The 26,039-nt window shown below is 39.6% G+C and overlaps 3 protein-coding genes across 3 annotated transcripts; 1 reads left to right on the forward strand and 2 right to left on the reverse strand.

The window, feature by feature from the left end:
* The first annotated feature begins 178 nt into the window (after positions 1 to 178).
* Positions 179 to 6,475, forward strand: oxa1l (OXA1L mitochondrial inner membrane protein). Its single transcript, XM_079459388.1, has 10 exons — positions 179 to 360; positions 809 to 946; positions 1,134 to 1,419; positions 3,141 to 3,284; positions 3,713 to 3,798; positions 4,201 to 4,365; positions 4,729 to 4,833; positions 4,968 to 5,130; positions 5,225 to 5,305; positions 5,893 to 6,475. Exons 1-10 carry the CDS (start codon positions 253 to 255, stop codon positions 6,009 to 6,011), a joined length of 1,395 nt encoding a protein of 464 aa, XP_079315514.1. The 5' UTR covers positions 179 to 252; the 3' UTR covers positions 6,012 to 6,475.
* Positions 6,165 to 17,038, reverse strand: slc7a7 (solute carrier family 7 member 7). The gene is made up of 10 exons (XM_079459269.1): positions 16,768 to 17,038; positions 14,590 to 15,211; positions 11,114 to 11,239; positions 10,877 to 11,021; positions 8,909 to 9,032; positions 8,712 to 8,815; positions 8,055 to 8,151; positions 7,736 to 7,885; positions 7,439 to 7,622; positions 6,165 to 6,899 (listed from the first exon to the last, which is right to left on the reverse strand). Exons 2-10 carry the CDS (start codon positions 15,083 to 15,085, stop codon positions 6,820 to 6,822), a joined length of 1,506 nt encoding a protein of 501 aa, XP_079315395.1. The 5' UTR covers positions 15,086 to 15,211; positions 16,768 to 17,038; the 3' UTR covers positions 6,165 to 6,819.
* A 1,444-nt stretch (positions 17,039 to 18,482) lies between these two features.
* Positions 18,483 to 25,223, reverse strand: LOC306900655 (uncharacterized protein). The gene is made up of 3 exons (XM_079467824.1): positions 24,735 to 25,223; positions 19,473 to 22,657; positions 18,483 to 19,380 (listed from the first exon to the last, which is right to left on the reverse strand). Exons 1-3 carry the CDS (start codon positions 24,808 to 24,810, stop codon positions 19,168 to 19,170), a joined length of 3,474 nt encoding a protein of 1,157 aa, XP_079323950.1. The 5' UTR covers positions 24,811 to 25,223; the 3' UTR covers positions 18,483 to 19,167.
* Between the last annotated feature and the right edge of the window lie 816 nt (positions 25,224 to 26,039).

Consider the following 26,039-nt stretch of genomic DNA (forward strand, 5'->3'; position numbering starts at 1 on the left):
GCTATCTAATTTTATTTTAACGAAATGCAATTAAAAACAAAAAAAATAAGCAAACAAATAAGTGGAATTATGGATACTCAGCCTATAGATAGACTACTGCCTAGTCCACCACCTAGGTTTGTTTATTTATTTGTTTTTTTGTGTTTGATTTAATTTGCATGCACCCAGTCGCACATTCGCTGTTCTTGAGGGAGCGGAGACGAAACGCGTTTGTCCTTTCCGCTTCCCGTACAATGTCTGTTCTGTTCAAAAATGGCTGCGCTCCAGAGTGGAGTTGCTACAGGATGTCTCAGGACATGTTTGTTTCGACAAATAAAAGCGGGCATTTCCAGTGTTCCTATTGTTATGACAGAGAACGAGGTTAGTCGCACGTGTGTGATTGTTTGTATACTGAGATGTCACTCAAAGTTCGCAAATCCAGTAGCTATTTGTATGGCTTGACTTTGAGAGATGCTAAACAGCTAAGTTCATAGACGTGCATGTGCAGATTACTGTTGATCGTTGTTTTACATTTGATTTAAAAGCACTTGTTTATGTCTGTTAAGACGTATGTGGCGTCCATATATGTGTATATATATACACATATATATCATGTTTATCCCTTTGATTCTTGTTGAAAGAGCATGTTTTCTAGTCACCAAGTGGCATGTGTAGTCTGGGTTTCTTAGTGGGACCATTGCATAAATTTGTTTTCGTTCCTGTTTACATAAGAGTTAGAACAACGGCGTTCTTTGTGTACTAAACTTTGTGTTCATTAATACTGATCTCTTGTCTAGCTGTGTCTCAAACACGTTGACTCTTATTTCAGTGGTTTGTACCAAGATCACATCTTCACACTGTCAGAGGAAATAAAGCTTCACTTGGTAGGGCACTGCTTGGGGGTCACAACCATGGACGGTTCTTATTGGTCAGCACTGTGGCAGTTAGACACAGCAGCACTTCAGAGGTGGGTTGTTCCAAAAGCCATGTTCAATTATAGATTTGTACTTTTGTTTTTTAGTTTGAATTGCATTGCATTGTATTTATAAAATAATTGCTGATAATTTTTTTATAGAGAAAGATCTTTTGTCTGCACTTTTATTTCATATGTTTTGGAGATACAGATTTACTGGTACGTTTTGTTTATTTTACAGAAAACTGAAGCCGTTCAGAGTGTGTTACCTCCAACAGAAGCTGTAGATGTAGCACTCTCAGCCCCTGTTCTAAATCCTTTTGCTGACCCTGCAGCCGTGCAGCCAATCACAGAGCAGGTGGCTGAGGCTCCTGTTGTCGCATTAGATGTTCTACAGGGAGTTGGTGCTGAGGTCAGCCTTTCAGAGCTTGGACTGGGCAGCTACACACCTGTCGGCTTGATCCAGAATCTGCTCGAGTTTATGCATGTTAGCATTGGACTTCCATGGTGGGGTGCTATTGTTGCAGGTAAGAATGTATTTAAAATGTATGAAATTGTAATACACGCCATTCATTATTTCCATAGTATTAGTCCATTCATTAGCATACTTAAAGTAATTAATAAAAACGCCACAGTTCAATTTAATAAGTTCCTTTCAATCCTCACCACATTATTAGCATATATATACAAATATGCTCAAATTTGTTGGTACCATCACAGCTCATTGAAATAATGCTTCATTCTTCCTGAAGAGTGATGGTATTAAAAGCTATTGTATCATGTATACTTGCATGCCTTTGGTATGCCATAGATCAAAGCAAAGAAGCTGTGGAAAAGATGAACTATTGCTTGTTCTACAAAGATATTCTAAAATTGCCTGGACACATTTGTTGGACCCCTTAGAAAAGAGAATACATAATTGGGTTATAGTGATATGACAAACTATTAAGTTTCTTTAATTAGTATCACACATATATCCAATCTTGTAATCAGTCATTCGGCCCATGTAATGGAGAAAAGTAGTCACGGTGCTGTTTAGTATCATTGTGTGCCCCACACTGAACATGGACCAGAGAAAGCAAAGGATAGAATTGTCCGAGGAGCTCAGAAATAAAATAAAAGACAAGCATGGTAAAGTATACAAACCATCTCCAAGCAGCTCTATGTTCCTGTGACAACAGTCACTCCCTGGGCGCGGCTGCAAAAGGAAAATGTCCCTTGGATTGAACAAAAGGATAACTGCCAAAGAGATACAGGGTGAACTCCAAGGTGAAGGTACATCAGTTTCTGATCGCACCATCCGTCGCTTTTTGAGAAAAGGGGGCTAGGAGGACTTCACTTTTGAAAGAAAAAGGAGGACTGGAATTTGCTTAAATTCATGTTGACCAGCTACAATCCTTCTGGGAGAATGTCCTTTGGACACATGAGTCAAAACTGGAGCTTTTTGGCATGTCACATCAGCTCTATGTTCTCAGGCGAAAAAAAATCAAGCTTTCAAAGAAGTGAACACCAGACCTACAGTTAAACATGGAGTAGGCTTGGTTATGTTTTGGGGCTGCCTCTGGCACAGGGTGCCTTGAATCTGTGCAGGACACAATGAAATCTCAAGACTATCAAGGCATTCTGGAGCGAAACGTACTTCCCAGTGGCAGGTCATGGGTCCTTCAACAGGATAATGAACCAAAAACACACAGCTAAAATCACCCAAGAATGGATAAGAACAAAACATTGGACTATTCTGAAGTGGCCTTTTATGAGTCCTGATCCGAATCCTATTGAACATCCATGGCAAGAGCTGTAACTTGCTGTCTGGAGAAGCCACCCATCAACACACAATGACACAGCTGGAGCAGTTTGCTCAGGAAGAGTCTCATTGAGAGCTACAGAAAACATTTGCTTGCAGTGATTGCCTCTAAAGGTTGTGCAATAAAATTTTAGGTTGGGGTCCCAACATTTTCATAAATGTTTTGTTTACTATATTATGTTGAATAAAAAATCAAAAGCAAAGTCTGATTTCTATTAAACATATATATATATGAATAAGAATAAGGTGAGCTGGCAGCACAGTAAATGAACTCATATCTGCTTCAGAATTTTGAAAATCAGAAACTAGGTTGATAAATCACTTAAGTCTTTAAGCTTGTTATGGTCATATGTTCAGTGTGATTAACACAAATGTATAGCATGCTTTTTTCATCACATTGGTTTGACATGAATAATCTCAGTTTTAACAATCTCTGTTTTTCAGGCACTATTATTGCCCGTTGTGTTGTGTTCCCTGTCATCGTAAAGGGACAGAGGGAAGCGGCCAAGCTGAACAACGTCATGCCAGAAATGACCAAACTCACTAACCGCATGAATGAGGCCAAGCAGAGCGGAAATAAATTTGATTGTAAGTGTTTTGTTATAAACCATTATGTACTTTTTGTCTTATCCATTGCTATGGGCTATATGCATGCGGGACTTCCGTGTTTTACAGGAAGAACCCTACAGTTTTTGGTTGGAAAGACTTTGGAAAGCAGAAAGTAATTCAATTTAGCAGATGCTGTACATTGCAGCACACAGCATTGGTATATAGAAGTGCTGTTCTACCATATTTGAAATGATATTTTCATAGGTTAACATTTTGTTATAACATTTAAATACGATATAACACCACAATGTACAGTCTCGCATGCATAGAGCCCATTGCCTGTTCTTTTTTCATTAGTTCTCTATAATGCAGCAAGAGGTGTGTGTATTGTCCCACTGTTTACTTGAGCAGTACAATAATTTTCACAATACTGTTCTTTGCTCTGACATATATGAATATGGTTCTAGTTTCAAAGGCCTACACTGACTTGACGATGTTTCAGAAGAAACATGATGTCAACCCTTTGCGTGGGTTTCTTGTGCCCTTGATACAGGTCAGTTACTGACTCATCATAATGTTCATATTTGGGTGGTCCAACAATTAATAGCGATTAATTGCGTCTAGAATAAACATGTTTTTGCATAATATATTTCTGTGTGCATATTCATTTGTAGTTATGAACACATAGACATGCATGTACAGTATATGTTTTTATTAATAATTTACATTTTATATGAATGTTTATTCATGTTTACATTTAATAAATTTCTTAAATATATACATGTATGTGTATGTTTTTATAAATACAGTGCACAGACATGTATTATGTTAACACAAACGTTTATTCTGGATGCGATTAATAGTTTGACAGCCCTAGTTTATATTACTGTGCGTTTCATAACATTGTGTATGTGTCACAACCAAATGTGTTGTATTTTATCATCTTTCCCTTCAGGCTCCAATCTTCATTTCGTTCTTCATCGCCTTGCGCAAAATGGCATATCTCCCAGTACCCAGTTTACAGACTGGCGGCCTCTGGTGGTTCCCAGATCTAACAGCATCTGATCCATTTTACATTCTCCCTTTAGCGGTGACCGGCACAATGTTTGCCATCTTGGAGGTAAAGCATTTAAAAGCGTAAAAAAATAGATAAACGAGTTATTTACTACATATAATATGAATTAGTTTATTATAATTTTTTATATATTATAAATCTCAAGTCTACTTTTTACCCATTCAAATAAAGCAGAGGCACAGTAATGGCTGTTCATAGAAAAAAGACTTCTAAATTCCCATCTATTAAATGTTCTTAGTAGATTTGGAATTTAACCAACTCATAGACTATGTTTATGGGGATCACTACCAAATGTATTTTTTAAAAGCCTAAATGTTTTTAAGGCATATTGGGATGAATGCGCTTTGACATCTAGTTTATATTTGGGTCCATCTTGCTTTAAAACTGTATTTTTCATCATGTTTTTAGTTGGGAGCTGAATCTGGTGTTGACAACCCCAATCTGAGAGCCATGAAGACTGTCTTCAGGATCATGCCCTTTGTTATCCTCCCTATGACTATTAACTTCCCCACGGTAAGTTCATATGTCTTCCATTGTCCCAAGTGCTTCAGCCTTTAACCGAGCCATCACATGCTATTTGTGACAAGATCTGTTTTCTCTTTTGTATTAGTTTTCACTGGTGTAACGCTATCTGTGTTTTTTTCCAGGCTGTATTTACCTACTGGATGACCTCTAATGTCTTCTCCCTGGGTCAGGTTGCCCTGCTTAGGCATCCAGCAGTGAGAGAGAAGTTAAGCATCCCACAACGCATCGCACACCCACCCTCAGCGCTGCCTAAAAATGAAGGTTTCATTGAAAGCATTAAGAAAGGTGTGGAGTTGGAATTTATTTTATTCCTTTATCCCCCTCTCTATTTATTATGTCCGTTTAATGCTTCCTCTAACGTGTGCGCATGTTTTTTCAGGATGGAAGAATGCTCAGTTGGCTCAGCAGCTGGAGGAAAGAGAAAGGAGAATTAAAGGGCATCTTGATATGGCAGCCAAAGGTGAGGATCCATTCTCTATATCAAAACCTAGTAGTTTGAAGCCACTGCATCTACTGTTTACATTAACAGATTTAGATTTAAGTACTATCCACCTAAATGGCTGCCTGACTTTATATTTCAAATGCTTTTTAAGAGGCCGAGTTACTCCGAGCTCTGCACAAATAGAATTGAACAGTACCACTTCGCTTAACTATTAACATGACAAATACATCATGTACATTATAGTTGTCGCCTTTAAATACATTTCAGGACATGACAGTAAGAATGTTTTTCAAAAATCTTGGCATTAGGCTCTGGTTAGACATGCTTAGCCCTGTATTATACTTAATATTTCTTCCTCATTTGTCTTTTGCCATATTGGATACATTTTCCCAATTTGGAACCATTTTGGGTTTTAGTTTCAGCGAAGACACATGCCATTACATGGTATCTCAAAAGGCAACATGAATAGTTCAATAAATGATTCCAACAAAAGATTTAATGATTTGTGAATGTGCTTGTGTGTGTACTCGTGTAGCCATATTGGTTATTACACAGCTTGGCATATGTTTTTCTTTTTACAATGTACATTTCTGCATCTTTGCAAGGTCCATTGAGGCAGACTTTTACCCACAACCCCCTGCAGCAGTCATCAGCCCCAATGTCAACGGGAAAGGCAACTGTTCCCAAAGATAAGAAGAGACCCTGGGAAGACACGATTGGCTAAAAGATCAATGGCAAATTGCGCCATTGCTTTGTACATATGTATTAAGATGGACTGAGGAAATTATGGTAAAATTAAGTCTAAGTGTGCAATGGAAAAGTTGTCGTATTATGTATTCGTATTAAAGAGCAATTTTGTTCTTAACTGTTGTCTTTTGGCTTTTAGAAATGAATCTCACACTTTATTCGTCCATCTGACCACACTCTCCACTCACAGATTAACACACAGATGTTTTTGGCAAAAACAAACAGAATTGCCTGTCCTTTATTTTTGACTTGTTCAACCAGAGTGATCACACTTCCACAATAACACTGTCCTTGTAATTTTTTTAAATACTGCTTATGATATTCCAAGCCAATGAATATTATGTGTTGTCACATTTATTTTCCCCACTTCTTTAGTTTGTAAGCATTAAAATGTGTGTGTGTGTGTGTGTGTGTATATATATAATTGAAATCTTGTCAGCTTAATGGATATACAAAAACATTCACATTACATCAAGCTGGTACAAATTTCACATAGTATTTAATCTTTTATCAGTGCTATCATTTCATCATCACACCAAGCCCTGTAACAACCTCAATGTTCAAAGGTAGTTTCCTCTTGAGTTTGTTGTTTACTCCCTATAAGCAACTTTTCAACATAAATATTTTCAATAAATATAAAGGACTTTACTTAAAGGTTCTCACTTCATATGATTGATCTAAAATCTCAAATGTGTTAAACAACATGAATAGAGGTCGTCACCACAGTGGCCTCTTTCTATGGGGTGGGGTGTTTTCCAGATATAGTTAGTCAGTGTACTGTCCTCTCATTCTGCTTTTTCGTCATCTGTGTCCATCTCGGTAAGAACACAGTAGCACACCTTCTGAATGAGCAAACCTGAAGATGCTGTTGAATAAAAAGTACAATTTATATAAGACTTTTCACAGATAAAACTCACAAAGCGCTTATCAATGAAATATAGACTTTACAAAGTCCGACTGCTTAGACAATTTAGAATAAGGACAAATTACATATGAAACGATCACAAAGATTAAAAGCGCCTTTGCATGCTGTTAATCGAAAGCTTGTTTCAAAAAGTGTGTCTTAAGAAAACTTTTCAATGAATTTACAGAACCCATAGTTATCAGTGTTAGAGGCAGAGAGCTGCAGAGCCTAGAAGCCACAGCACAAAAAGCATGATGACCTTTTATCTTAAAAGACCCTCAAAGAGAGTTCACCCCAAAAAACGTCTTTTGTGGAACACAGAAGAAACAATGTTTACAAAGACAAACAGCATTAATCGCTTTCTCTGCATGTTGTTTCCATACAATGAAAGTAAATGGCGATTGAGGCCGTCACTAATCTACTGAGTTCTCACCTCTTGTGTTGCGCAGAACCAATGTATTACAATAATACCTCTGAAAACCTACACTTGGCAAACTTACCAATAAACCTGCGGAGCCACATAGGCCTGCGGGAGGCAGGTAGATGGCAGCACAGGAAGTAGACTGGCACTCCAGATAAGGCAATGCCAATGCCAATTAATGAGTTGATGGTGTCACTGTATAAGGGCACCACCACAAGAAACACCGTGCAGATGCAGAATATTATTGGGAAGAATAGACTGAGCTGAAAAAGAAAGAAACACACGGATGCATTCAAGTTTAAAGTAGTCGAATAATATATCGCTTATATGTACTATATTTGATATATATTAAAGTATGATGTGGTTTATGCGTCACCTTTAGCGGTCGCGTTCTGTCCGGTTGTTTCCATCGCAGGTACAGCTGTCCCAAAATAGACAGACCCACAAAGAACCAGTAGCTGAAGCTGTAGTAGTTGATCAGTTTAAAGATATCCTCCACACACAGATAAACAAGAGCCATTGCACCCTACCACACAACAAGACACTGTTTAAGCCTTGCACATGCGAGTCCTATATGTGGATAATGACATACGCATGACCGTTACTGGAAAGGACGGCACAGACGTGAGCACAGTCTAATTATGATGTAATGAATTATGACACACAAACACACAAATGCTCAGGTGGGGACTGACATTGAAGAGCAGGGCAGGGATGGGGGTGAAGCGGCTAACATGAATCATGCACAGGTAGTCTGGCAGATGGCCTTCTCTGGAGCCCACAAAGAACAGCCTAAGTAAAGATATGCAAATGACAAATAAATGAAATGAGACTCTATGTCAGCTTGATGTCACAATGTCCTTGAAGGCGATCAATCCTCTCCTTAATAATGACCATCTTTTAAGAAAATTAAAGGGATGGATCACCCAAAAATGGAGAGTCTGTCATCATTTACTCAGCCTCTTGTCTTTTCAAACCTGTATGACTTTCCTTCTTATGCAGAACACAAAATAATATATTTTGAAGAATGTTGGTAACCAAATAACAGCGGTACCCATTGACTTGGTTTTGTGCCTATACAAAAAAAGTAAATGGGTACAGCCATTCTCTTCTTTTGTGTTCTGCAGAAGAAAAATGTCATACAAGAGGGTTCGTAAATGATCATTTTTAGGTGAACTATCGCTTAAATGTTTAGAAAATCCGGTCTTGAGTGGATTGCATACAAGGTTACATTTCAGTTATGCATTTCTATACATTTAGAATGTATATAGAGTTTAGTCTGTTAAATTGACACCTAGGAGAGAAAAAGGTGGCAGACATAATAAATAATCACCATAATAAACAAAACACACCGTGAAGCAGCCAATATAGATGCATTTAGACCGCCGAAGCAGGAGAGAGCGACGGCAAGCGGTATTGTCCAGTTGAAAACCCCAAATACCTGGTCTGCAAATGTCTGTGGATTAAAATGAACCAAATGTAATAGATGGGGGATTCTGGATTTTCTTTGTCTCTGCAATACTGACCAGCACCTGAGATAGGTACTCACCACGGCAACAGCATCACTGTCCAGAATGGCAGGAATGGGCAACACTGCATAATACGCCACGTTGGTTAGAATGTAGATCACTGTGACAATAGGCATTGAAATGGCAATTGCCAATGGTAGATTTCTGCAATGTATAAAAACAACCACCAGATGGCAAACAAAAGGCATTAATGTGCAAGTAATTTCATTGTGAAGACTCTGATTAAAGTGTGCATTTTATTCCGGAGCTCAAAGTTATTTTGCTAAGGGGGAGATGTTTTGGGGACTACACACTTTGGTATTCCTGTGTGACAGTTATGTTATTCATACGGCTCTTACTGTTGTCAGGAACAGTTTGGACCTCTGTGTAAAACTTGTGTTTCTTATTTGTAGCGAATTGTATATTCTGGGCCACCAATGACAGTAGCCCTTTTTTGTTCTTGCAAACCGCACGCATACACAAAACCCCTGTTTACCTTACCTGTGCTCCCATCATTAAACATATTGTACCACGTACATATTTTTCAGAGTGATATCATATCACATGTTTTAATTTCATGCTTTTGCAGAAGAAGAGTTAAAGATATTAGAACTCAGTTCCTGTGTGATCTGTTCTTCCCTAAACTTGGTAGCAGATCCAGGAATCAATGCAGGCTTGTGCGGATACTTTCCTTCCAAATCAAAATGTTTTACTCACCATCAAGGCATCCTGACTAAATATGTTTTTCTTCCTAAAGAATAATGCAGTCGGAGTTATAACACCACTTATCATTTTACTTCCGAGCGGTATAATGGGAGTGAATGGGTGTTTTTGAAGCTCCAAAAACTGCATCGATCGATCAATGAATGGCTCGACACGGCTCCGTGGTCTAAACAAAGGTCTTCTGAAGCGAAACGATGGGTTTGTTTAAGAGAAATATCCAAATTGACATCCCTGTCAACGTTGATGTCTTCCGTCATCTCTCGAATGCGCATGAACCAGAGGATAGTAATTCCGGCAAATGATGGTTACGAATGCTCCCCCCAGAGTAGATGCTATCCTATTGGAACAAAACGGAAAATGCAGCGTTCGTCACTGGAACTTAAGACATGCCTGCTTCATCTGCCGGAAAAACAAGCCTCTGGTTCACATGCGTTCGAGAGATGATGGAAGCTAGCGCTGTCGATATGGATATTTCTCTTAAACGAACGCATCGATTCGCTTCAGTAGACCTGTTCCGAACAGTTCTTTGATCGATGGATGCACTTTTTGGAGCTTCAAAAAGTCAACACCCATTCACTCCCATTCTACCACTTGGAAGTAAAATGATACGTGGTATTATAACTCAGACTGCCTTATTCTTCAAGAAGAAAACTATATTCAGTTAGCATGCCTTGAGGGTGAGTAAAACATGGGGAAATATGGATGTGGTAGCAAATTTCTCTCATCATTTACTTGTCATTTCAAACCTGTATGACTTTCTTCCACAGAACACCAAAAAATACATTTTGAAGAATGTTGTTAACTGACGCCCATTCACTTACATTGGTTTTGTGTCCATACCTAAGGAGTGAATGGGTGCCGATGCTGTTCGGTTACCAACTTTCTTTTCAAAAAATCAAATTATGCGAAGGAATGAAAGTCATGCAGGTCGTAAATGACAACAAAAATAATATTTTTCTCAACCATTAGGGAACTTATCTAACACCATGAAACAACATTTTTGTAAAAAAAAGTCTATAGTCAACTCAAATCCTAACCATAAGTTATCCTTAAAATCACAATTATAGCCTTATTCCATCACAAATGTTGAAATGTCTCTAAAGAGCTCACACCTTTTAACTGTATACTCTGTATTATATTATATACAGTATACTCTGATGATAATTATACAGTATAGTATCTGTGTCCAACAATGTTTTCTTATAAAGAGAATGACGGTTCTGGGACGCCATCAATTTCGAAACCTCTTGAACCTTTAAATTACACATTGGGTTTGTGACAATCACCTCTCTGGGTTCTTGATCTCCTCAGTGACAAAGTTAAGAGTGTCCCATCCAGAATAGGAGAAAAGAGCAGAATACAATGCCAAGGCCACATCACCAGGATCCTGAGATGAACCTGAGAACATATCCTCAAAATTCTGTGTGTGACCTGGAACAAATATGCAGAGAACAACATAAATGCATTGTAATGTAGCGAGAACAGAAAGGTCTTTGAGAAATGTAGTTGTGTTTCATTTTTACCCTGGCATATCTTGACCAGGCCAGTGATGATGACGGCGATGAGGGCGATGACCTTTGCATACGTGAAGAAGTCCTGAACCCGCGTTCCCCACTTAACATAGGCGCAGTTCACAAAGGTCAGCAGACCTGCAGAACAAGCACAGTTTCAGATTAAAGACACACTTTTGCTCAGAATACGATTCAATGCATTTTATTAAGGAACGTGCTGAGGCTTTTCCAGTAAAGAAGGAACCTGATGTGGGTGTTCTTGCAAAGTCTAGTCACAACATCACGTCAATAACATGAAATGCATATGGTCTTCCCTTGTTTTTCATGAGGATCAATGATTTTCAAGGGTCAGTTTGTTGACCCTGAACTGTGCGTGCGTGTGTGTTTTGTAAGGTAGTCTTCCTGGCTTGAGGAAGCAGGGCTGCTGACTCTAGCACTCCTGCTGGTTGTTTTGCAGGGAATGAAAGCGCTTAGGCAGCATTTACACAGAGGTCTGACTGTAAGTTACCATTTTATTCCGTCATACTCAACGTCTAGCTGTAAGCCTCTGTGGATTGATATTCCGCACGCTCTGACATTATTAGAAATAAATTCAAAGTCTGTCCAATGGCTTTTAAAGCCTTAAAGAACCTTAATGGAAATAAATGAGTATGAGAGAATTGTTATTTTTCAGATTGGCCAGACTTCGAAGAGGAAGTTCATTTATATTCTAACAAGACAATTCTTTCTGTGCACATACACAGCAAATGTATGTTAGTGAATACCTCACACGCATTAGACACAATGGTTCCATCCTAAAATATTATCTACTATACCTACCTCTAAACATAACCCTCACACAAACTTGTTGGCAATATTAGAGTTAAATAAACATGATTTGTTTATTTCCAGTGTTGTAATGTAATGAAGTAAAAATACTTAAGTACAGTGAGTATTTTTGGGGAGTATCTGTACTTTACTTGAGTCTTTATATATCTGCAGACTCACTTACATTTCCTGAACAAAATGTATACTTTTACTCTGAAACTTTTTCCCTTTGCATGTTCTTTACAACAAAATAAAACCATAGAAACAGAACTGAAATAGATTTTCAGCTTAGATGAATTATCAAATGTCTGAGTTGTTACTGTCAGGGAAATGCGAGGAAAGAAAGATATAAAGTAAACTTATAAAAATGTGGTTTCTGAACTTGTATTTTGATAGTTTAGCCATTTGGCAACATGTTGTTCCTGATAAAACAATACTGAGCTTGAGACAGACCTTTTTCAAAGTTGTACATTTCTGTCTAAGCATCATTTTTTATCTTTCATGCTAAATAAGTGAAAAATGATTTACGTTTGCTTAAGTAGATTTAATATAAAAAGTACTTTTGAAACGTAACTACAATATGTATCTGTTACTTTAAGACTTTTACTCAAGTCATATTCTAAAAGGTTACTTTCACTTCTGCCAAAGTAATTTTCTTGCAAGATATTCGTAATTTTACTCAAATATTGCTTATAGGTACTATATTCATCACTGTTTGTTTCTAATGCTTCTGAATATAAAGAACACAGAGTACACACATTCTCTCGCTCTGCTCCAAAAAAGATTTCTTGTCTTGCTCTTCATTTTATCTGATATAGCTGCTATCAATGTTTCCTCAAGTTCACAAACTGCTAACACACCCTGATTTCTACTGTCTGTCTAATCTACAGTTCCCATTCTTACAGAGTTAACACATATGGTAGGCAATCGCGTATATTGCTGAGTGGTTTCGTCACCATTTCATATATTTTTTTAAATTTTTATGAAAAAAACTGCACTGAATCAGTAAATACCGCTTTTTAATCCAAACACCATGTTATAAGGGAATTCAGAGTTTTTTTAAGAAATTTACTGAAATATACCTCATCGAAACATAAAGAGAGGGAAAGCGACTTGGATCGTAAGGTTTCGAAAGCACGCTACTCTTTCAATGTCCTTTTGACTCTGTGCCTTGCTGAGGTGTCATTAGTTATTAGGCATAAGGGTCAGAGTCATAATCTAGAGGACTTTAACTTCTAGAAATCAGCACATTCCCAGTATTATGACCTCAGCCGCTGTCAATTAAATATTCTATAGTGTTTTGCAGATCTCAAACATTCATCATCTCAATTCGATTATCAACTCTCACACGTGCACTTCCTAAATCAGTTTCTTCTTTTTGGTGTCTGTTTTTGATGTGGCTATATATCTTGCATGTCTGTGCTGCGTGAGACAGAATCACGAGAACTGAGTTCAACATCAGCTGCACACGTCTGAAACATTCGGTTCTCCTTCCCTTTTACAACATTGACTCACTTTCGTTATGGCTCATAATGTCATACCGTGTAACTTTCCAATACATTATCCACTTTATATCTCTTGTCCCTCTAGAGCAGTGGTTCTCAACAGGGGGCCCTGGCTGACTTCGAAGGGGGCCTCAGGATGACTAATAATTTTAAGTTAGACAAAATGAGCATTGAAATACATATAAAAAGATATACATTTTTTGGCTACTTTTATAATGAATAAACTATTTTCCAGTTAATGTCAAGCTCCATAATATTTTAATGGCTAGAAATGTTAAGTTTTGTGAATGGGTGGGGGGGGGGTTATGTTGTAGAATACTACATACTTCTATATAGAATACTCTTCAGTTCTATATCCGATATTTTAATCTCTGGTTTAAGATTACATTTAATGCAGTACTTTGTTTTGTAAAAAAAATTCTGTCATATATTAAAATATCAATCTTTCAAATACTGATTGAAACTGACATCATGTTAACTTAAAGGGACAGTTCACCCAAAATAAAAATGCTGTCATCATTTACTCACCCAAACTCACCAACATTTCTTTGTTTCGATGAACACAGAGAAATATATTTGGAAGAATGCTTATAACCAAACAGTTCTTGGACCCCATTGACTACGATACTTTATATTTTTTTTTGTTCTGTTGAGTGCAAAGGAAGATATTTTGAAGAATATAGAACAGCAAACAATTCTGGGGCACTTTAATTAACTGTAATTGTACTCTTCCTACTTTGGAAGTCAATGGTGGCTAGAACTGTTTGGTTACAAGCATTCATCCTAATACCTTTTTTTGTGTTCATCAGAACAAAGAAATGTATACAGATTTGGAACAACTCGTAGGTGAGTAAATGATGACCGATTTTTCATTCTTGGGTAAACTGTTCCTTTAACAAACAAAGGATGCATCTATTCTAATGTATACACATCTGAAATATAATTCAAATTACACACACGTACTTTTGCATATCTTAAGGCACCGATTCTCAAAATTGTATGGTCACCCCACCCCTCAAACTTCTTAAACATTACACCCAGTTGTGTTCAAATGTTAAAATTGCAGTGTGAAGAATCGACACTTCTTCAATGGGATGCAACCCACACTTTGACGACCATTGCCTTAAGCTAACACACAAAACTTTCGTAAATACACACACACACACACCAACTCACAGATGCATGCTGCAGCTAGCAGACGATTGGCCACATACGGTGCTATACATGTTGGGAAAATGGGCTGCACCATGTAGTTGGAGAAGGTGATGGCTATCACAGCCTGACTGGTGGGCTCGATGATAAGGAGGGATGTCCATAGACGGATGAATGCCAGAAATCCTCCAAAGGCTTCCAGGATGTAGGCGTAACTGGCACCCGACTTGGTGATGGTGGTCCCAAGCTCAGCGTAGCAAAGGGCGCCGAATATGGAGAAGACCCCACCAACTGTCCAGACTACCAAAGATAACCCATACGAGGCGCTATACATCAGCACGCCTTTTGGTGAGACGAAGATTCCAGAGCCAATCATGTTTCCCACGATGAGACACACGCCGTTGAGCAAAGAAATTTCTTTTTTCAGTTTCATAGACTCCTGAGAGCCACTTGTTTTGAGTTTGCCATTCGAGACTTCAGGAGACAGCTCCTCGGTGGGAGCCGGGCTGTAGGAAGCCATTGTTTTAAGGCACTGGTAGGATGAAGGATACGACAGAGAAACAGTTCTACAGTCTGTTATGAAAGTTCAGTGTTTTAAGAAGGTTTCGAAATGTGCTGGTTAGTTGTTGATCTTTTCAGCCGACATCTGGGAAGATTACAGGAAGAGTGTTCAGTGGTCATATTTCTATATAAACACACACATATAATACTCTCCTAAGTAACTAACAGGGTACTCATCTGCTTTTCAAACATGTGTATGGCTATTACTGATCCATTAGAAGATGACAAAGCAAACAGATTTTTAAGGTGAGTAAACAAAAAAGAGGCGTACAGGAGGTCCACGTGTAGGAAAAACATTAAGTTCCAATTTTAATGATATAAATTATCCAATACTACAGCGTATAGATATATACATCTTCTATATAGGCTATATGTAGATATAGATATTGTACACCATCCTTGATATGGACATTGATCCATTTGATCTCTTTTTATTAGTCACCATAGACCAAGTGGAATGGATTCTTAATACGTCATGGTCAATTTAACTTGTCGATTCTCATTTTATCTCTCTTACACATGCCCTTTAGTTTGGAGATTTCTTGGCACGTCAGCATGCTGATTCGTCACATGCTCCTCAAGGTTCAATGGACTCAAAAGAGCTACGCTCAAGAATACTGTGAAACTTTTTCATGACTACAAGAAAAATGCACATACGGTATAGAGCTAGTAAATTGACAGCTAGAGTATTTTAACCTTGGCGATCGGAAGAGCATTTTGAGAAGACAAGGCTGTGACTGTGCTCTTTAGTAAGTTCAGGTGCTGAAGCAAAACATAACATAAGATATACTTGCATTAATCACAGCGAAGACAAAATACAGACATTTTGAAAAAAGCTTTTCTTTTCCAAATCTGGTCAAATCGTTTGAGTTGTTGCCATCTTGGAAATAATAAAAGCATATTTCATATGATTTTTTTTCGAACCGCGGAACGTATTCATTCATTAAAAGATAACAAATAACATTATTGCCCGTCATAAAATAAAACAATTATTGAACCTGAAATGTGGGTCCAACTATAAGTAGCCATATAAATCTGATTAGTTGTTCAGTTTAAGGAAGGTCTTATCGCTAAAGAAGAAAGTCACATTGAGGAAAGTCCAAATGTGTTGAACAATGTGCAAAATCATCTGTTGTTTTTTGGTAATTCAACCCAAAATTTGAAGGCAATCGGGTTATTTTTTAACTTATTTTTTAACTGTTTCTTTTTACAGTGAACAGACAGAATGATCAAAGATTCGCAGTGAGTGGGTGGACAGTAGACAGTTGCTGCATGTGATAATTAAAAGCCACACCAATGCAAAATCTATAAGATCAGAGAGCAAGGTTCAGGACATCCTGATAAGGGAAAAAACATATAAAACAAAATAACTCAAAGGTTATAGCCTGAGCCACAGCCGTGCTGCATAGAAGCACTGAAAATAACTTACACTATGCAAGGTTATGATATAGAATACACGTTTACAGTAATGTAGTTGTAGTTATTGTCCATATATTGCCTGTTTAGTGTTGCCTTTATCTGTAAGGGATGGCTTGCCATCCAATAGCATGTTTTCTGTCTGAGGTCCGTATTCTTTATATCGACGAACATCGACCTGTCACTGTCACACTAGAAGAACCCGTTACGCATAAAGTGTTTTACCTTTTCCTCCAGGTGATATGGCATCGGATAAACGATGAAGCTTGTGCTGATGATCTCTATCTTACGTTCATTTTCGTAGTCAAGATCAATGTCAGTCTAGAGTTCCTTTTAATAGATCGGCTCGGCTCGAAATCATATGGCTGCCCGTGTCCGTGCACAGTTCTCCGAGCTCGAGATTGTCTGGAGTTGACTGAGGTTTATCAGCTGATGTGGGCCTACTTCTGCTCTCAGATAAGCAGACACCGTTTGAGACGGTGAGTAAAGGGGTGGGGTAAAGGGACGGACCGGAGAACATTATAGACACAATTACGACCTCAATAATCTCATCTTTTTTGCGACTAAAATTATTAGCCTATATATGATATAGATTTATATATATAAAACGGCGTAGTTATATATATATATATATATATATATATATATATATATATATATATATATGGTATTCAAACCGTTAAAAAATGGCTGTTGCCATTTTACCAGATAAATCAAAGTTTTTACTAACAAGATAGATAGGCTGTTATAGACTCATTTCCATCCATCCTCCGCTTGACAGTTAAAATTAGATGTATGGAAATGGATTTTACAAATCATTTTTTAACTAAAACATTCGCAAACATTTTAAATTAGGTTATTCATTGAAGGCATGTGGTCTTGTGAATGTCTTTTTTCCCCTTTTCAGAAAACGCAGGTTGCGGAGGTCCTGGATACCCGTGCTTGTGTCGCCATCGTGTGGTTGAAATCGAACATCTTTTTCCTTCCTTGCAATGATACAATGTATCATTTAAGAATAAACTTCCAGCTTTGGTCGTGATTTATCAGTAAGTCTATAGCTGGTTTATGAAGAAAACCTTATTCTGTTACACTAGGAAAAACCTTTCAGGTGCAGCATCATTTGCCTCTTAAGGTGCCACATTTTGGCACTGAAAAATGGACATTGTTTTCTATCATTATTGATTGAGACGTGTCTTCTTCGTTTTCTGAACACGAGTGGACCAACTTCTCCCACATGTCTTTGTTTCTGGCTCATTGTCTTTCTCCCTCTCAACCTCAGAATTTCTCTCCTTGGTTACAGGTTGTCATGGTTTCAAGGGTCTGGCAGAGGCAGGATTAGGAGCCATTTTAGGGACAGCTGCCCGGGTCGGTCTCCGCCGCCCCTTCATCCCGCGCAGAGACGTTTGGGGGGGAAAGGGACATTGTGCGAGGATTAGAGCTTCCTGTGTGTCAGCCGCATTGCACGGGAGATTGGGGGGGTGGAAAGTGAGTGAAAGAAGCAAAGAATGAAAGAGAAAATGAAAGAGCGAGCATACATGAAAGAGAGCATGACACAGAAAGCTAGAGTGTTTGAGGGGAGGGGGTGAAGCTGTACAGCTGCACACTCAATCACATTACACAAGTGAGTGTGTGTGTGTGTGTGTGTGTGTGTGTGTGTGTGTGTGTGTGTGTGTGTGTGTGTGTGTGTGAACAAACACATACAGCCATCTACATGCACACCACCAATCTGGGAACTAAAACATTAAAAAGGAGACTTCAAAAAAGAAGGGGGATCGGGGTACAAAGAAGACAATTACTGATGCAGACAGACAGAACACTGAGCCAAAATGACTCTCGTAGGACATGAAAAAGTGTGGTTGTGTGCTTCTGTGTTAAATAATAAAATAAATATAGATAATAAAATAATATGTAATGTATATGAAATAACAGAAAACTCTTGTCACATTCATTTGACTTTATTCCTCTCTTTGACAAGTTAGGAACATGCTACATCCAAGAAAATTATATATGAAAGCTAAATATAATTCAACAGAGCCAACAGATGAAATACTGAAAGGCTCCCTTGTCAAACAGAGTTTTTAAAGTCACAGATAAAGAGCAGCTATAAACAACTACAAAATACAGCAGCATGAACAAAGATAAAGACAGGGAACATAAAACAAAATGGATATTTATATTCAACTGCACATCAGCTGATCAGTTTTGGTACAATCCACCGTCATTTCTCATCCCACATTAGATCGATCCCTTTTGCTTACGAAGAAAACTTATTCATTTTTAAGGTTTCAAAAGATTTGTAGAGTTCCAAATCGAGTTTCAAAATTGCACTTAGATGCACTTGAGAATGCTCAAAAAAAGGTTTGTTCATTTCTTTGCATGTCATTTGTTATACACAAATACTAGTTTGCAAGATCCAATTTCTGTGCATTCAGATTCTTGAAGTCAAAAGACTTACTAACTCTTTACCGATATGATTTATGGCCTTCATGAAAAGGCACTACAATTTTATTTCGACTGATTCACTACAAACCTAAAATATAAAACAATTACAAACTACTTCTAAGAACAAAATCAAAAAAGTGGAAACATAAACCATTTACTAATCCTAATCTTTTAAGCACTGCATTAAGGTTTGTCATCGCTGTCTGTTGTAGATGCTGGATTCTCATTAAAGAAAAGTTTGTCTGGATTTTCCTCTGATGCGTTTTTAACCTCCTCTTGAAGTTTTCCATTAGATGGAAATGTGACTGGCTCCTCCACAACTTTTCCCTCAGAGGACTGTGCAGAAACGGTGCTGCCCAATTGATTCATACTTCCACTGTGGAGTTTCATGTGCCCCTGTTGAAACACAAACAATATTCTTCAAGTAAAAAAGTAATTCAACAAAATCATACTCTCATAACAAATAACAAATATAAATCTATGCGTACCTTTAATCCACTGCGGCTAGCATACTCTTTTCCACACTCTGTGCAGCAGTAAGGTTTCTCAGAGCGCTGGGGTTGTAGAGGGGCCACGGGAGATTCTGATGATGTCACTTCTGTTTTCTCTTTTTCATGTGGTACTTTCCCTTGATTCTCTTCAGCTGATACCTCCATATCAGAGGTGTGTCCATTCGCAACTTTCACATTCTCCTTTTGGGCTCTGTGGGATATTTTAGATGCATTTCCTATGGCTGGCTGAGAGTCACTGTCATTGGGCTCAAGACCACTGTCTGTTCCATTCACATGAGAGGCTGTCTGATCGCTTTGATCTGATTTTGTCTCGGTGGACACTTTTGGGCTGGAGGGTGGTGAAAGGGCAGGGGACAGATCCAGAGCTTCAGTGCTTAAACTAGGTTTTGGCACAGTGATCACTGTGTGCTGTGAAGTCCCATTGAGCAATTTTTTTCCTAACAAGGTATCTTGGGAGTTGGTTCTGGTGCAGAGGGAAAGAGGTGCGTCATCATCATCTTCTGCAGAACCATTTACAACTTCAAACTTGCTGTGATTGGCGGTGCCATAATGGCTTTCTTCTGAGACAATGGCATTGTCAGTTGGGCTATTTTCTGTGGAGGGTGTACCATGTTCCTGCTTTGCCAACGTCAGAGGTGGACTGGTCTCAGGTGTGTTGTCGTATGGGTCTTGATCTGACTCATTGAGCTGGTCTCCATCAATTGATCTGGCATCTTTGAGGCTAACACCAGTCTCTAGCATGCTGGCAGAGGAAGACGTGCTCATATTGAGAGGAAGAGACTGAACGTTTTTCGGCAGAGAGACCCCATCAATTTGACCAGGGTCTTCCTCTGAATGCATGTCCCCATTCCCTTCCGGAGGCAACTGACCCCCCAGATGCATACGAATGTGATGCTGTAGAACAACAGCATTAGTGAACTTGCGCTGACAGAGTGGGCAGGAGTTCTGTCCGCGTGCATTGGCCGGACGTGCTCTGTGAGTGGCTAAATGAGCTCTTAGGCTTCCCTTTGTGGAGAAGGAGCGCCCACAGAGTTTGCACGGGAATGGACGTTCACCTAAGTGGGTGGCCTGGTGAAGACGTAAGGCTCTTGGGCAGCTGAGGACACGCAAACACACCCCACACTGATTAGGGGCCAATGAAGGGGCAGCTGATCCTGAGAACCCTTGGCTAGTCGGGTCATTGTTTGGGCTGGGGTTTAGTCCTAAGGCTGCCATCATCTCTCTTCTGTAAGCTGAGATAGTATTACCATTTGAGGTTGTTGATATGTCATTGTAATTTGTTTGACCTTCATTGCTGCTTTTAGGAAGGGGCTGCTTCTCTAACTTTTGTGCCAGTCTTTGCAGCTTGGAGGTGTCTGAAGTGGCATAAGTGGCCGACTGAGAGGAGGATGGAGGAGAGGCATTTTGAGGTTTGGCATAAGAGGAAAAGGGGAAAGTAAGTGGGAGGTGAGAGGAGGAAAGATGTGGAGGGCGGAGAAGAGCAAGGCTGGGATGATGGGCGGAGGGACCTGAGGAGAATAAAATCTTAGGAAGGTGTGCAAGCTGAGAATACGGGGAACCAGGGAGTAGGGTTGAGTGTGGTGGTGTATTCTCATCAAATCTCTGCTGCTTTGAACTTTTAAACTGACTGGTCATGACAGAAGAGGTAGAGGAGGAAATGGATGTGGATGAGGGCAGTGCACTAGTGGAAACAGATGCCGCAGCAGCGGCTGAGGCACGGTTAAGTTGTAGCAAAGAGTGGGCGGTGGAAAGCAGAGCTAGATCAACACTGGGGGGAAGTGGAAGGGATGAGGGAGATGAATGAGATGACCCAGACAGAAAACCCAGAGCTAAACTGTCTGGCACACCTATACTACCTTTAACCCCAAAAGGCTCCTCATCCTCTGCCCGACGTTTTCTTCGCCTCTGTGACTGTCCTGAGCCAGATCCCGATTGGCTCTGGTCAGAAAGAGCAGGTGGCAAAAGGGAGAGTGACAGCTCAGGATTTTGTTCACGGTGGCGAAGAAAGTGGGCCTTGAGGTTGCCACGGGTGGTGAAGCGGCTTAAACAGACTGGACATTGATAGGGACGCTCTCCAGTGTGGGATCTGAGGTGAATCTGTAATGAGGAGTCACTGCTTAGAACTTTTCCACAGAACCGACAAACGTGCTGCTGGCGGCCTGAAGAGGAAGTTGAAGAGCCATTGGAGGTACTAACAGTAGAACTAAGTGATAGGTGGTCCTGGGAAAGACTGGGTGTGGACAAGGGAGTTGTCGAGAAATTTACACCATTGATGTGATTAATGGAGTTGCTGGGAGACTTTTCATTGAGGTAACGAGGTGGAAGTCCCAATGTTAGAGAAAGGGGGTGAACAGGGGCTGAAGAGGTGACTAAGGATGAAGAGGATGAGTGGGTTGTAGAGGGTGAAGAGGAGGAATAGGCTTTAATTCCATTTGTGTAGTGCAGGTTGGGTTTGGACACAGGAGTGTGGGAAATCAAAGCACCACCGGAGGCAGCGTTTGGTGGGGAGAGGTCACCACCTCTCTGTTGACTTTCCACATGTCCTTGAGGTCCATCTTGGTCGCTGACAATACCACCGAGTTGCAGCACCTGCCTGCAAATCTCTTCTGTAATCTGCATTTGGTGAATCTGTCTTTGCTGCAGAACTCGAAGTTCCTCTAATAGTACAGCCAAGGTAGGAGGCACCTGAAGCTGTTCTGGGGGCGATGAAGGAATTTGGTGAATTGGGCTTGCTTGATGTGGTGGAGCACCCAATGATGATGAGGAGGATAAAGACGACGAAGAGGAGGTAGTGGTTGTTGCTGAAATACCCATTGGTGGTGAAGTCACAGTGGAGTGGGGCTGGTGATGTTGCATATGAATGGGTTTCTGCTGCACAGGAGGAGGGGAGTGGGTCTGGGAGGACAGAGAAGGGTGTGGAAAGTCTGGAGAAAGAGATGAGTGTGCATTAGGCAGGGATGTAGTGTATGAGGCAATGTGATTAGGCCAATGGGGAGGAGATGAGCTCTCATTGGGGAGTGAGGGAGCATGAAGTCCACCAGGGGATGGCCTTGGGGCTAAAGGAGGATGACAGTCCTGAAGGGATGTGGGAGATGAAGAGGAAGATGATGAGGTAGCTTCTGAGACAAGAGAGGATGGAGATTTCACTGGAAACTGCTCATCTGCAAAACAAGGAAAACAAAAACTATCATTTCTGAGAAGATGAAAATGGTCTACAATTATTTTAGTAATCCAATATTGAAACTGATTGAAATCATTGTTCATATTAGGGCTGTCACAATTATAAAATAATAGTCACATCACAATTTCTTAACATAATCGCAATTATTTCGGATAACCGCAATTATTGTAAATCCTTATAAAACAAGGGTGATCTGCAGCATATTACATCCACCGTGAATCTGCAGTCCCTGTTACATTCAAATTACATTTCTTCATCATTTGAGTTGTATCAGATTTATATTTTTATGTATTTATGAGTTTTATTTAAGTGATTCCAGATGTGACAGCAAGACGACATTATCCTCATATCTCAGTTTTTTCTTTTAAGACTCTGATAAGGTCACTCTATAGGGAATGTTACTATTTATTTACAGAATTTTCACATTTATTAATGTCTCTTTATTTCATTCACTGAAAAATTAATTGTAATTAATCATTATAATTGTCAAAGCCTTTAAAGAGACAATGAATCACCATAATCGCAATTATTGAATAGACTTAATTATTAATCGTCAATTACAAATTTCACAATCGTGACAGCCCTAGTTTATATTGTATTTTTATACTGTCGTGATTTATGCTTGGTTCTATTTCGCTAAATAACTATCCATTACATTTTAACCTGACACTGTTCAATCAGCTGAAAAGAAACGCTTACGTCACAACCTTCATAGAAAAAAACACTCACATCTTCTGTCCTTGCTCTTGCTTCAAACTCAATGACCACCTTGCAGCTATTGCAACGCATTTAAAGGACAATGGATATCACCACAACAACCCATAACCCCTCTTAACCCAATCCTCTGTCCATCAACAACATCTTTCATCTCTCTATTCACCCTTCCCCCTGAACCCACACAGGGTCAGAGGTCAGAGCATAGAAAAGGTTTTGGCCACTGTCAATGCACTCTGATTGGCTACATGACCTGACCTCTAGAGCTTTAAGGTCAAATTCTTTAAGAATCTTGAGCGCAGAAAGAGAAGAAGGGGGTTGGCAATATAGTGGACTGACTGACAGACAAACTATTCCCACTCTATATGGCATACTGACATATGAAATAACTGTACATCCACCAATGCCCAATCAGATCTTGGGATGAGACCTTCCACCATGACAAATGCACTATTGGCTATCTCTTAGCTTGTCAACAAATACACAAATCTTCAAACCACTTAAAGGTGTTGTATCTTTAAGTTCCTATGCTAGCTTTTTATCCATGCATGTATGCATGCATGCATGCAACCGTGCATTCTTTTACCGCTCTGTATTCTAACAGTGGAACCCCCAACTGAGAAGTACAAAGTGAATAGAGGCAAGAGAGTGGGAAGGGGGGACCATGGTGGGAGCAGAAAAGAGTAGCACATGGAAACACGAGAAAGAGAAAAAGGGAGAAGAGAGAATAATAGAGTGAGAAGAGATTAATCTTTACCCAAACACCCCCTCGACCCCCTCCCCTTGCCTGCACCTTATTCATGCTGAATAGGAGACTCTTCTAAATGCAGCAGACCCCCAGCAGTCAAACCGACTATGCTGCAAGTCTCTATGTGTGATTGACGTTGGTGAAAAGCTAACACAGTTATGACCCCTGAAAAATTCATGTAAACACAATGACCATATGGCTGAGCTGAACACCTTGACACCAGCCCTCTCGCGGACATATTTGCGTGGGGGTAAATGTGGTAATTAAAGTATTACCTTTATGGAAAAGAAATGTATGCTGAAGCAGAACTGCTGAGCTTTAAACAATGGCTCACTCACAAGTGAGTTTTGCAGCCTAATGTATTAACTTTTTAGGTTAGACAACCCATGTAAAAAGGAGCTATACGCGCACAAAGACACACGTGTGTGTCTATATATGTGTGTGTGTGTGTGTGTGTGTGTGTGTGTGTAAGCTATAAAAAGCACGAATCAGTTTGAAACAGGTTAATACAGGTTTTTTACACAGTCACACAATCATCATTTAGTAATTTAGTACCAAATATCACAACTCATTAGCAAAGCAATGATTTCCTCACCTTGTGGCATCAAGCGCGTGCCCCCGGGGTCCGCATTAACGAGCTGCTGAGGCCGTTTCTGTTTCCGGCGTGACATGATTCACGAGCAGCCGGTGAGAGTTACAGGCATCAACAAGTTTGCAACGCAGGTTAAGACGGCAGTGTTGAATTTTAAAATCAAGTCTTCGTCAATAATCCAATTTGCAGGGTACGTTCGTACAGAATATGTTAGTAGAGTTGGTAAAATAAACTCAATATTTGAATCAACTACTAAAGCGGACCGTGACGTCGTCCGCTGTTGCTGTGCAAACTGGCGAGTGCGTGTGTGGCTGTTTTTCCTCAACAAGTCTCCTCTTTCTCAAAGTTGTCCACTCTGCGGACCCCCCTTCGCCAAAGACACACACACACACACACACTCGCACACAAATACAATCTCTCCTTGTTCTGACATTTGCATTTCAATGGCTCGGAACACCGTCTCTTTTTCTTTCTTTATTTCTCCTCCTCCGTGGCGTTTCTCTTAATGCTGAGGCCTATATTGCAGCTCTCTACATAATTCGGACCATAGAGTTCAATATGCGTCAATCAAAATCGCGCAGTTATGAATTAAATGCGCATATACCATTGAAAACACCTTTGTCTTTTTTGTCTACTAAATCTGTTTCAATGCATAAAGATCACAAATCCTCCAAATCACGGTTCCTTGGATTGGTTAAGACAAAATTAGATAAAAAGTTTTTTTCACTTATTATTTAAAGTAAATATTAGGCCTACGTAAAGTATGATACATGTGGCAGTCAATACAACATTAAAGGATGGTGTAAGCACAAATGAAATTCGAGGAAGGTGATGATTTCGGATAATACGTCAAGCAGCTTATAGACTACATCTGCATGGGCTACTGGAGTAAAGACCCCATGTGGCTCACTCACTTTGTCGGTGCGTCCGCATATTCGGAGCTCTATTTAAAATGCATTGAATGGGAAGGGAATTTCCAACAATGGCGACCTGGACACAGTTGAGTGGGCATCTCTTTCTCTCTCTTCGCCCCCAGGATCCGTTGCCGCTCCACACAATGCCCCCCTTTCACCCCCGCTTATGTTCCCATACACCACGTGGAGGAGGGATGAAGTGAAAAGCCATTTTTAATTAGTTGTATCAAAAACAAGCAGCCGACCTGCACAGTATTTCTTGTCAGGCCGTTTCCTGGTAAAGCAGGGTTTTCAGATATAAGCAAAACACTTGATTTCGTCTTCCTAAAATTTACAATATATAGCATTTGAGATGTATGTAAATAAATGAGTCAATTACCACAAAATACATTGG

Source organism: Barbatula barbatula (assembly GCF_947034865.1).
Source record: "Barbatula barbatula genome assembly, chromosome: 1".
Lineage (NCBI taxonomy): Eukaryota > Metazoa > Chordata > Actinopteri > Cypriniformes > Nemacheilidae > Barbatula > Barbatula barbatula.

Bases quoted from the DNA above. Each gene is read 5' to 3' on its own strand.
- slc7a7 (XM_079459269.1), bottom strand. From the start codon at position 15,085: ATGGCTTCCTACAGCCCGGCTCCCACCGAGGAGCTGTCTCCTGAAGTC. The intron at 7,886-8,054 runs GTCAGTCCCCAC...GTTGTGTGGTAG, and splicing joins TCCCTGCCCTGCTCTTCAAT to GGTGCAATGGCTCTTGTTTA. The intron at 6,900-7,438 runs GTAAGTTTGCCA...TTTATTCAACAG, and splicing joins GTGGCTCCGCAGGTTTATTG to CATCTTCAGGTTTGCTCATT.
- LOC306900655 (XM_079467824.1), bottom strand. From the start codon at position 24,810: ATGTCACGCCGGAAACAGAAACGGCCTCAGCAGCTCGTTAATGCGGAC. The intron at 22,658-24,734 runs GTGAGGAAATCA...CTTGTTTTGCAG, and splicing joins CACGCGCTTGATGCCACAAG to ATGAGCAGTTTCCAGTGAAA. The intron at 19,381-19,472 runs GTACGCATAGAT...GTGTTTCAACAG, and splicing joins CTAGCCGCAGTGGATTAAAG to GGGCACATGAAACTCCACAG.
- oxa1l (XM_079459388.1), top strand. From the start codon at position 253: ATGGCTGCGCTCCAGAGTGGAGTTGCTACAGGATGTCTCAGGACATGT. The intron at 1,420-3,140 runs GTAAGAATGTAT...TCTGTTTTTCAG, and splicing joins GTGGGGTGCTATTGTTGCAG to GCACTATTATTGCCCGTTGT. The intron at 3,285-3,712 runs GTAAGTGTTTTG...ATATGGTTCTAG, and splicing joins GAGCGGAAATAAATTTGATT to TTTCAAAGGCCTACACTGAC.